This window comes from Hemicordylus capensis, chromosome 9, assembly GCF_027244095.1.
Source record: "Hemicordylus capensis ecotype Gifberg chromosome 9, rHemCap1.1.pri, whole genome shotgun sequence".
Classification (NCBI taxonomy): Eukaryota; Metazoa; Chordata; class Lepidosauria; order Squamata; family Cordylidae; genus Hemicordylus; species Hemicordylus capensis.
This window is the reverse complement of record NC_069665.1, coordinates 10945997-10958744: the sequence shown is the minus strand read 5'-3', so window position 1 is coordinate 10958744 and position 12748 is coordinate 10945997. Positions and strand designations below refer to the sequence as shown.

At 43.1% G+C, this 12748-nt stretch overlaps 1 protein-coding gene across 2 annotated transcripts in view; it reads left to right on the top strand.

Moving 5' to 3' along the window:
* VAT1L (vesicle amine transport 1 like) overlaps window positions 1-5750 on the top strand; it is a 92757-nt gene extending 87007 nt beyond the window's left edge. For both annotated transcript variants that reach the window (XM_053271262.1, XM_053271261.1), the window contains exons 8-9: window positions 1730-1813; window positions 4304-5750. In XM_053271262.1, the coding sequence (XP_053127237.1) occupies window positions 1730-1813; window positions 4304-4405 (186 nt within the window). In that variant the 3' untranslated portion in view covers window positions 4406-5750. The remainder of the gene's footprint in view (window positions 1-1729; window positions 1814-4303) is intronic.
* Window positions 5751-12748: the final 6998 nt, after the last annotated feature.

The window sequence follows — 12748 nt, the reverse complement described above, 5'->3', positions numbered from 1 at the left end:
ATCGCATTATGTTTTGTACTGGAATATTCTGGGGGAAGGCGTTTTTTTAATTTTTAAGAAGAAATTCTGACTATAATAATCATATTTTAACAGTTATTGCTCTCAACAGATATTCAACACTCAGATATATACTCAATCATATCAATTATTCCAGAAGATCATGCCCATGAGAAGCAGAAGATCTTTCTCCAATTCGAATTGTACTATGATTCAAATTTATCCTATATGACCATTTTCCAACAAAATGCATCATGTTCAAAGCTGAAATCCTACAAATCTAAAACTGTTCTTTGATTTCTTGTTTGCAAGCACATTGATGACAAATTATATTACATTTATTTTTAATCAGACTTTCTACTAACTCTGATCTATGCAAAATGACTTTGCCCAGTCCACAATGGGACTACACCTACTTGTGCATTATAAAATGGTATATGTGTTTTATAGATTGTTATTTTGGCTGATAGACATACTTTTTCAACTGTGCCACATTTTCTTTGCAGATGTTTCCATTTTCTTTTTTCTAACTGTTTCTTCTATCTGTACAAAAGGCAGTAATATCAACCAAGTTATAATAGTCATATTTATCATTTGTTTGCAGCTGAGACTAAGGGTTTGTTATTACAAATCCATTTATTACAAAATACCTTTCTCTTGCCTTGTACAACCTGACTGGATTTGCAAATAATCCTTTTCTGGTGACAAATGGGGAGATGAAAGTCAGTCAGTGGGAGGACATGATGTTTTCCCCTTGATGAAGTGTATGCATTTGCAGGGAGATCCGTCCTTCTGTTGGAGGGGTGTGTGTGTGTGTGTGTGTGTGTGTGTGTGTGTGTGTGTGTGTGTGAGAGAGAGAGAGAGAGAGAGAGAGAGAGAGAGAGAGAGAGAGAGAGAGAGAGAGAGAGAAAGCTACAAAAAGTGCAGTAGAAGAATCCCCACTATGACAATGCTGACAGTTCCGACATAGATCTGACACAATAGAGAATTAATTGCAACATTTCCAACACAGTGGACTCCATGAACGCCATTTGTGAGATAATTCCAACAGTTCCAATTGTGGCAGGGATGTGCAAATCAGGTAGGGATGGGCAAATCGATTCAAATTTGAATTGATTCAACTCGAATCTGGGTGTTTTGGATTATTTGAATTTGAATCAAATAACCCCTTAAAAGGGCAATTCAATTCGGATTTGATTCAAGAGCTGTTTGGTACTTTTGAAAAATCATTCAGGCCCCCTGATTGGTTACAAAAAGGTACCAAAACAGGCTCAAATTGATTCAAATTCAATTCAATTCAAATTTTCAGGCCAGAATCAAATTTGATTTGAATTAAAAATGAATTTTTGGAATTCAATTTGAATTTGAAATTAATTTTTAAAAATTCATTTAATGAATTTAATTCATTTAACATCTCTACTATCAGATCTGATAATACTGTCAGAACTATCCAGCTGCACAGCCATAACATATAGGCTGGGGGTGGGGGCACAACCTGGCATCATAATCCAACTCCCCACTCCACTTGTGTGCATTCATATGCCCAGTTTGTCTTCTGAAAAGGGCACATGTAATCATTCACATGTTCCATATCCTCCTCCACCTACTGGTAACTGCTGGTATTTCAGCACTTTCTTTCATCTCGGGCATGCAACATATACCTGTATTGAAAGGCTAATTGTCATTTTTGCTTTTCCAAGATAATGTCATGTGTGCATTTGTTACCTTATAGGTGAAGGAAGCAATGCAGAGAATCCATGACAGAGGCAATATAGGAAAATTAATTCTGGATGTGGAGAAGACACCAACTCCATTGGTGAGTTGAAAGCAGCAGAACATTTTGAAAGGTCTTAACCTTTGGAACCAAGGACCCTAGGCCTCTTCTCATGTTACATTGAACATGCATGGGGGAGAACAAGATTGCACTTCTGCAAACTGTAGATGTCAGATACTGGCTGATATCCAGACTACCAGGACCATGTGCCCACACTACAGAGAGTTTCCCTAGCATTGAGTAGCAAGGGGGAGAAAATGTGGATGTGCTGCCTCCAGAAATGCCCTGCACCGTCTCAGGGTTGCTTCAGGAACAGATCTCCAGATAACACAGGGCCCTTCTGGAAGCAGTACATACTGTTGAAATGTCACTTCCCCCTGTTTGCTCATATGGGGAAGCTCTCCAGAAAGCCTTTCTGGCATACCACCAGTAGTTTGCTCTGGATGTCAGCCACCATCTTCAAAGAGGTTATCCTCCTTCGCTCTTCCACAGAAGGGGGTAAGATGGCATTTGCAGGTGCATATGCATGCATAATATAAATATATTTCTGATTTGAACCAACGGTTTTCGTCACATGCACATTTATGCAGATTTAATTCATTAAAATGCATATGACTGATTGACTAAGGAAGGTTAGTTGATGGGGAGGAGCCATAGCTCAGTGGTGGAGTATATGCTTTGTGTGCCGAAGGTCCCAGGTTTAGTCTTTAGTAAAGAGTCTTAGATAGCCAGGCTGGGAAGGACCTGTACTTGAGAGCTGATGCCAGTCAGAGTGGACAGTGTTAGGCTTAGCTAAACCAATGGTCTGACCCATTTTACAGCAGTTTCATATGCTCATATGATACAACATTGTAAGGACCAGCATGGTGTAGTGTTGGACTAGGACCAGGGAAACCATAGCTCAGTTTCCAATTTAGGTAGCATTGGACTTGGACCAGGATAGGACCATAGCTTGGTAGTAGAACATCTCCTCTGCATGCAGAAGTTCCTGGTATCAATCCCTAGCATCTTTGTCTAAGGCTGGGAAAGACTCCTGTCTGAAACTTTGGAGAGCCATTGCCAGTCAGTATAGACCAGGGATTCTCAACGTTGGGTCCTCAGATGATATTGGACTTCAACTCCCATAATCCCCAACCAAAGGCCACTGGGACTGGGGATTATGGGATTTGAAGTCCAATAACAACTGGAGACACAATGTTGAGAATCCCTGGTATAGACCAGAGTTTCTTCACCTTTGGCTCCCAGATGTTGTTGGACTACAACTCCCAGAATCCCCAGACATGGCCCATCTGGGGGCCCAAGGTTAAGAAACCCTGGTGTGCTGTAGACAATAATGAGCTAGATGGACCAATAGTCTGACACTTCCTATGCTCCTATATAATTTACAAACAAGGCATGAGGAGGAACGACTGTAGCTCAGTGAAGGAAAATGCAGAAGGTCACAGGTTCAATTCCCAGCCTCTGCAGGTAAGGCTGGAAAAGCCTCAAGTCAGAAACTTTGGAGAGTTGCTGCCAGTTAATGTAGAGTAGGGCTGCTCAACTTCAGCCCCCCGGCAGATATTGGCCTACAGTTCCCATAATTCCTGGCTACTAGCCACTGTGGCTGGGGATTATGGGAGTTGTAGCCTAAAAACAGCTGGGGGGCATAAGTTGAGCAGGCCTACTCTACATTAACTGGCAGCCTGATGTAAACAATACTGAGCTAGATTGACCAATGGTCTGACTAGTATAATGTTGCTTCCTACATTCCTATGTGTAGGAATTCCTAAAGTGTGCCATCGAGTCGGTGTCGACTCCTGGCGACCCCAGAACTCTGTGGTTATCTTTGGTAGAATACAGGAGGGGTTCACCATTGCCTCCTCCCGTGCAGTATGAGATGATGCCTTTCAGCACTTTCCTATGTCATTGCTGCCCAATATAGGTGTTATACCAGTGGGGATTCAAACCAGCAACCTCTGACTTGGTAGTCAAGCCATTTCCCCACTGCGCCATTAGGTGGCCTGCTACATTCCTATGTAAGGTAAAGGTAAAGAGTGCCATCAAATTGATTTTGACTCCTGACTCCCACAGAGCCCTGTGGTTTTCTTTGGTAGAATACAGGAGGGATTTACTGTTGCCTCCTCCTGCGCAGTATGAGGTGATGCCTTTCAGCATCTTCCTATATCACTGCTGCCCGATATAGATGTTTCCCATAGTCTGGGAAACATACCCGCGGGGATTCGAACCGGCAACCTTCTGCTTGTTGGTCAAGCATTTCCCTGCTGCGCCACTTAAGGTGGCACATTCCTATGTACCTGGATTTAAATCCCAGCTTAGTCATGAACTCACTGCACAATTCTGGACCAGTCTCTCACTCTGTCTCTCTCTCAGCCCAGCACACCTCACAGGACTGTCGTGAGGATCAAGGAGGAGAAACCATATATACTGCTCTGCACCCCACGGAGGATAAAAAATACAATCAGTGTAAATAATGAACCATGCAATGTCCTCAGTTACTGAGTTACTGAGTCTTTTGCTCTGTTTGAAACACAGATGGCCAATGACAGTACAGAAACCAGCGAAGCTGGAGAAGAAGAGGAAGACCATGAGGGGGACAATGAGAATAAAGAGCGTATACCGTTCATCCAGCAATAGCTGTGAGTGGAAGGAATGAAAGCCAGAATAATTGAAAGAGCAGAAGAAGGGAAGACGACTGGGAAAATCCATTTTGTGCACCAGTGAACAAATGCTCTAGTACAGTGTGTGTTGTATTTTTTTTTTGTCTGCAGTCAGCTGAGCTATAAGCTGTTGATCATTGATGTTTTGAACTCAAGTGCCATCCCCACCTGATACAGTATTATGACATGCTACCAAGGGGCTGCCAGTTGGCCTGTTGAGAGTCTTGCTGAGTTCTTGTCAAAAGCCTTATTAAGATTTGAAACGTAAGCCTCATGCCAGGTGGTTTCAAAGGCAAATGTTCAGGGTAGTTTAGACGGTGTCTCTGTTTCTCCTGACACTCCATTGACTAACACAGAGAATTTAAGGATAAAAAGCCACCGGGGGGCGGGGGTCATTCAGTGAAGTCCTTGGATCTCCGTTTATTCCAGTGGGCACCTCTCGCCTGCCAAGGATCATCATTCTGCAGAAAAGGAAGCAGAATGATGTGTGTTCTCCTTTGTGCTTTGTGTATTAGGGACTGTTTGAGCTGGAACCCTAGGCACACCTAGGCTTGATTCTCACATTGAGGGGGAAGAGTGCAAGAACTGGCACATAGAGGCCTACTCAGGGAATGTCCTGCTCAACCAATGCCTTATGCACACAGTGGAAAGGAGCACATGCACTCACTGCGACTTCCACAAAATGACAATCTTTGGCTGGATGAGTGCATGAACCAGCCCCAGGGTCAAGGACAGGGTTGTGTGCCCAAAGAGGCATAAATGGAGCCTCCTACAACAAAGGAATAAATCAGGATACCCACTTGTACAAGACCTTTTTGTGCACCTTGTCACTCCCGCGTGAGCTGTTGGAAGAGAGTGAAGGGTTTTTCTTTTGAACCACAAACGAAGGCTGCTGATGTTTTCCATCCATTCCATTCGCCAATTGTATTCCATTTCCTAAACAAACAATTCCCTCTTAGTTTTGCAAAGGAAATAAGATACCTCATTTGTAAATTCAAGATGCTATTTTGTTTGGTATAGATCAGAAGCCACTGATAAGCATTAATAGGTATAGCTGTATGCATAATAGTGGCTAGAACTTTGAATAATTGAAAATTGATTCCGTGATGGTGCCAATGAATGTGTGTACTGTTGGTCCGTCAACGTTGTATTGCCTTATGTAGAACAATCTCCAGGTTAGCTTTTTCAAGTCCTAAAATCTCTTTTACCACAAAGAAACACAGAATTTACTGATAGCTCCTACACAAAGTGCATTCTTCATGTTATGTTTAAAGGCTGGTCAATGGTAACAATCTCCGTTTAATACAATGGGAAAAATATTAGTTGGTTGAAAGTATTTGTCTGTATCTTCAGGCACCTGCCTAAGCACCAAATAACTCTTCTCAGTACAAAACTCAATGCACTGCACTGATCTAAGTTAGAACTGTGTTGGAAATTATAGGAAAGGCCTTTAAATTCAAGTGCCCTGACCTTCCAAGTCACAGCACACTCTGCAATTCTAGCATCTTGTGGCTTTTTATTTAAGGGAAATGCCTTTCCTAAATATCTGGTTAAGCTGCTAACACTGGTTTTGCAAGAGCAGTAAAGGAAAACCGTTTACTAATATTTTCCTAACCAGAATGGATGAGTTTGGACTAACATGGTATGCCATTTTAAATAGTCTCATGCTATTATTTTTCTAATTTTCCTGTATTGCATTGCATATATAACTGTCTTCTGTGTAGTCATAACATTTAGACTGGTGATAAATCATTATCTAGGGCCTACTAGAGGTTAGTGTGACTCTAAATCAACTGAGCTACAGCTATGAACAAATTAGTTTAGGGTGAAAGAAAATGCCAAAAAGGAAAAAGGAGCAGCATCTGTTGTAAAGGGTTAGAACAAATAATCAGATCTATGTGCACAATTTAGCATAATTCCATCCTCTCTCCATATCCCATTCCTCATGTGAAGTAGAAGTGCCATATTAAGTCTGCAGTTTGCACTCAGTATGCAGTCAAACTGAATTCAGAAGGAATTTCACAGCCATTTGGACTGCGGCTGAGGTCTCTAAAAGAAGCAGCCATTCAGTTTTAATTGAGAAGTATGCTCCCATGTTCAACTTTGTCTCTTTTTCTAGTTACTGTGCTATCAGCCATGTTACTTAAAATGTGGCCACAGTCTACAATTTAGGATGTGCCCAACTACATCAATGAATTGTGAGGCATATTAATTTAAATTGAACATTGGAGGGATGTGAAAAAAATGCGCATGAAATTTAACCAATCTTATCAAAACTCCATTTGCTTCCCTCAAAGTTCCTCAGATATTTCTTCTGAGGGAGAACTTCTAAATTTACTTCCAAGTTAGAAATGTGTGGAAACCCGTCTGACAAACATTGCCTAGATTTGTTGAAATTCCATTTGCTTCTCCCAGAATTCCTCCAATGAAGGAACTTTAAATTTCCCTCAGATTTCACTTTAGGTTGGGTTGGGTTGGGTTGGGTTGGGTTGGGTTGGGTTGGGTTGGGTTGGGTGGTAACTCAGTTGGAATCCCCTTGGAACTGTACAGCAAGCAAAGAATCTCTCATATCTACTGACTTAATTGCTTAGAACATGAGCAACTATGTTCTGCTAGATTAGACCAAAGGTCCAGCATCCTGTTTCTCACAGTAGCCAACCAGGCCCATCTCATACTAACACAGAGGTCATTCTCACAACCAGGTAGGTGGGGTGGCTCACGGGTGGTGGGGAAGGCTGCAGAAGCCTGCCTTCCCTGCAGACAATCTCCGAGGACTGTCTGAATCGCACACCCAGATGGTCTGCTGCTTGTTGCTCCAGAGAACACAGAGTGCGGGAGCTGGGACACGTTGTCCTGGCCCCCAGAAAACCCACAATGCACCACACAGGTGTGCGATGCAATGTTGGGATTCCCCCAGCAACGGGCAGGAGCCCGTCACTTTGTCAGCACTGACTGAAAGCAGCTGGTGCTGACACACGGTCAAGTAAACAGTTATGGGGGCGATCACTCCCTTAACCCCGTTTAAGAGGCGGGCTCCCTAGGCAGGTTGGAGCACCACTGGGAGCTGGTCAGCTCCTGCGGGTTCTCATGGGCAGCCAAGCCCAGGCTTAGCTGCCCTAGCCCAGTCTTGGCTGCTCGTGAGAACAGCCTCACAATCAACTTTTAGGATTGTTTTCTCTTTTTGGCAGCACCATTGACACAAAAGGTGCTGGAGCATTCACAAGATGAATCCAATCTCCTAAAATTCAGTGCGGGGTGGGGGGAGTCAACTTGGCTGTTGCTCATTTAATCAGAAGTGATCAGGTCAATCTCCTGTTTAATCCAGCAGATTTTCATTTCACATTGTAAGTGTAGGGAGTCCACGAAAAGTGTAAGGTCTAGCCAACATGAAACATAAGATGGAAGAAGTTGTGAGCCCCTTCCCCACATCAAGTCAGTCTGTGATTTACTCACTATGAATTGAGTGAACGTGGACTAAAGAAACATGCATTACAATAAACTTAAGGACATAAGAGAAGTCATATTGGACTGGGGCGAAGGTCCCTCCAAGTGCCCCCCCCCCATGTTTCTGGAAAGTCCCATGAGTAGGCTGTGAAGGTGACCATCTTACTGTGCTGTTTGCCCTCTGTGGCAACTGTGATACTACAGCTAGACATGGAGGGTCCATCGACCTATCATGACTTATAGCCTTTAATAGACCTCTCTTGAATTTGTCCAATCCCTTTTAAAGTCATTGAAGCCAGAGGTCATCATGGCCTCTTCTGACCATTGTGCAACGGTTTACTCTGCTGTTTCCATGGCCTATGGCTTTTTGCAGAAAAGTTGGAAAAGAAGGGAAGGCAGCACCAAAAATGGCCTCCTTAAGAGAGGTGTCCCTCAAGCAGATGCCAAAGGAGGTCTTATTCATGCCTACAGTTAAATTGTTCGTGATGTTTCTGCAAATTCTCCTGCATCAAAAGGTACTTCTAGCTAATGCTAGTCAGCACCACATCATGTGCCTTCCTTCTTGCAACTAAAATTATTTGGAAGCAGCTTTTTTGGCAGGCTTGCAAGTTTTATCTCTCTCTACAAGATTCAGGCAGAATGCCACATACCTAGAGAGGTCTTCGGACCATGGTTTTTTGAAACAAAAACCCATCATTCTTACAGAGCCGGCTGCTGCTGCTCAACTTGCAGCAGGAAACATTCACAGTGGCATACTGTCATGTGACCCAGAACTGGCCATGCAGTGATGTAATCATGTGACTGTTGAGCTCACCACCATGCTACATGCTAGGGCAGTTCACAGGATCAGTGTTAGGGTAGGAGAAGCCTCCTGATTTTTGATCATGTGTAAAAACAAGGGCACAGATGGGGAGCCTGGTTGTAGAGATGTGTACAAAATGAATTTTTCAATTCATTTCAAACTGAATTCCAAAAATTCATTTCGAATTTGCATCAAATTCTAATCTGGTCCAAAAATTCAATTCAGATTTGAATTGGATTCAAATTGATGAGACCCTGTTTGGGCACCTTTTTAACCAGTCAGGAGGCTTGGATGGTTTTTAAACAGCCCTCAAATTGAATTCCAATCTCATTTCAAAAATTCTATTTGAATTCAAATCGAATTGCCATTGTACAGGGTGATTCGATTCTAATTCAAATAACTCAGATCACCCAGAACTGAGTCAAATATATTCAAATTCAAATTCATTTGCACATCCTTACCTGGTTGTCCATCAAGTCCCAGTTGGGTAGGAAGAGTGCACCTTGCCCAGATTCTGTCCCCAGCTTCTGAATGACGTAGGCACAATCATCATCCTACCCAGCTGGGGCTTGTCATCAAGCTCCTCACCTCCAACCCTCTTTTTATCTAACACACAATTAAAAATCAGGAGTGTGTCCAGTTTCTGAATTAGGCTGGAGGTTTCCTCACCCTCATGTCGATCATGTGTACAGCTCTAATCTCTCAAGCTACATTTCAGCCCATATGTGGATTCATTTACATTGGGCCTTGCTTCTCTTGTTGGAAAGAATGACTTACTAATTCCACCCCCCTTTCCTCGTGCAACATATTTCCTTTTGAACTATGCCTTCCCAGTTATGGTGTATGTAACCAAAACACACACACAGTGATAGCTAGAATAATCAGAGTTCAAGATGTGTCCTTTTGTGTAGCTTTCCTCAGAGGATTTCCAGCAGTAAAGAATGATGATTAAAAGAAAACATCTTCCTAGGTGTACTGTGAGCAGTCAACAAAAACCAAAGCCCAATCAGCCTCAGATCAGGCTTGTTTTCTGCCTCTAGCATTGCCTCCATAGGGTTAGAATTTCACTTACTAGACACAACATTCCCTGAGATCCCCTCTTGTTGATGAGGGTCTAGCATTCTATGAACGCTGCTTGCTGAGTTTGCTCTTCTTCTCATCTCTGGCAGGAAATGTGCCAGATGCATCATAGGACTTTCCCAATAGTGGCTGCTTCCCAGAGCAAATCCTACAACCAGAGGCACATACAAATGTGTGTTGTAAATGAGACACACTGATAGCATGATCTCATTCTCCATTCGGAAGCGTTGCAGTTCATGGTCTCATCAGGGAGCAAAGCTGTGTATAACTCATCTGTTTTCTTAGAGATCTGATCATGAGAATCACTCCAGGGGGGCTCCCAACACTGGAATAATGCTTTGCTGCTTGCCCAGAGTTCAGCTCCCCTGGCACTGCAACACACTCTCCTGTCACGTGGAATCAGAACTCTCTAATGTGTCATTAATGCAAAGTGACTATGCCTAGGTTGACGCTGAAATCCTGACTCCATTGACCTCCTCTTGATTTATATCAGCTTCACTGAAGGCAGGATTTCAAAGCACCGACATTACACATTGAGGCCATTTACACAATCAAAAAATGTGTTCTTCTCACCTTTGGGAGCTGTGTGTGCTCCCAGTATTCGGTTGTGTGAAAGCAAGGCAGGAGGAAAACCTCCTCTTACCTTGCTTCCGCACAATCGCTTCTAGGCAGGTTTTGCGCCTACTTCCACACAACCGAAAATTGGGAGCACACACAACTCCCAAACCTTGGTAGAATATAGTTTTTGATTGTATGAATGACCTCCTTGACTGCGAAGGAAAATTCTGGCCCCAGTATGATCCCCTTCTGTCGTGGAGGTGGCCAGGTGACCCACATGAGCTCAAACTGTGTGGTGTTTGTGTGAATCAGATGCAATAAAAGACTCCATCTAATCCCTCCCCCAACACTACAAACCAAACATTCAGAAGAAGACACAACAGTGTTCTTGGAATGTGGCCACTTCAGAACACATGTGGGGAAAATTGCATGTTTGAATGCTCACCGGAATAAAAATCTCCTTTCTTTTGGAAAACCAGGAGAGGTTCTAAGCTAGCCTTCTATCCATGTGCTACTTTCCAAGTGCAAGGGAGTGTCTGATATGGGAGAACATTCCCACAGATGATTGCTTACCTGCATCCTAAAGTGGTACAGCCATGCATGGACCGTGCCACATGTTTTTTAACATTTGGATCAGTTCTTAATCACAGATTTAACAAATGGGTTTTACCATTGATTTCAAGGGGACTACTCTTAAGCATATGCCTAAGTACTTTGCTGATTTCACCTAACCAAAACATGAGATAAAATATGACCCAATGTCCCTAAAGAAAAAAGGTGGAATCCTCTCTCTTCAGATTAGTGGGAGAAATTGTGCAGAAAATGTTAGTGTTTAATCAGTGTTCTTACTAGGAGGAGGAAAACCTGACTCATTCTTGAAGTCCAAACTCTAATGCTGCTGTTGGACCACTTTCAATTTCTATCTAATTAATTGTGGGGGGTTTTATTCCCAGCAAAAGCAAATTATTTCTCATTTTGCATTACCGGACTGTGAAGGCCTCTCTTTAATGTCAACCTCAATGAAGTGAATGGAAACATTTGTTTAAATTGTTATTTGTTGCTTTAGAGCTTTTGTTATATTGTGCCTACCAAGCAAATGATGTTTACATAAAAATATAAATAAAATATTAAGCATAGCATTAACTTTTGGCTGGTGGTGCTTAATCCAGTGCATTGTTCCTGATGAAAGGAGGGCTCAGTACACATACTTTGCATGGAGAAGGCCCTGGATTCTGGTCCCCAAAATCTCCCACTGAAGAACTTCCAATACAGGAGGATCTTGGTATTCACAGGGGTTCTGTTCTCAGCCAGTGATGTGGATACTGAAACCATGAATAACCAAGGCATTGTGGAAATATGTCCCCATAGCGGGGGTTAGTTTCCTGGATACTTCAAAAATAGCTAAAAACAGCCCTAAAAATAGTGGGAAAGTGCCCTGCCATGCTCCACAGATCCCCCATGTTCCAGCAACACCCCACAAAAGGGCCGAAATCAGGGGGGGGGGTAGTGGAAGATTGCTATTTTCGGACCTTTATTGTCAAAATAAAGATGAATATGAATACGATGATTATCATCTAAACCCATTAAAGCCCATAATTAAAGCGGGTTTCCAATGGGACTAGATTATCATCTAAACCCATGCATGACATAAGCCTTGGAGGACCACTGCCAGTCAGAGAATTGGCTCCATTCACAATGAAGCCCCATTGTGAAGGGCTATAGCCAGTGGTATAGAGCAGGGATTCTCAACGTTGGGTCCTCAGATGTTATTGGACTTCAACTCCCATAATCCCTAGCCCCATTGGCCTTTGGTTGGGGGTTATAGGAGTTGAAGTCCAATAACATCTGGGGACCCAACATGGAGCATCCCTGGTATAGAGTACATGCTTTGCATAAAGGCAGTCCCAGGTTGAGTACTCAGAGAGACAAACTCCAGTAGCAGGGCTGAGAAAGATCTTTGCCTGAGAGCTGGGAAAACTCCTGCCATTCAGAATAGAAAACCCTGGGCCAAGTAGACCAATGGTCTGATGCTGTATAAGGCAGGAGTGTGTGGAGTGAAAAAAGGATAGAGTAAGAAACAGATCATGGAGGATACTTCTGAATATTTTAGCCTTTGAGTGAAACTCAAGGGAAGCAATGTGATTTGACAATAAACCGTGATCATGGACAGCCCCATTCTGAGCCGGCAAAGTCTCATGGCAAAGAGACTGAACTGTGAATGACAAAGTTCCCAGTTCAAATGGGGAACCGCCGGCAGAGCAGCCAGAGGTCCAGTGTTCCCTCTAATCAAGATTCTCAGATGTTGTTGACTATCCCATATTCCCCAGCCAAAGGCCATTGCAGCTGGGGATGCTGGGAGTTGTAGTGAATAACATCTGGGGATCCCTGTTAGAGGGAACACAGCAGAGGTCCTCAAACCTATGTGTCCAAACCCAG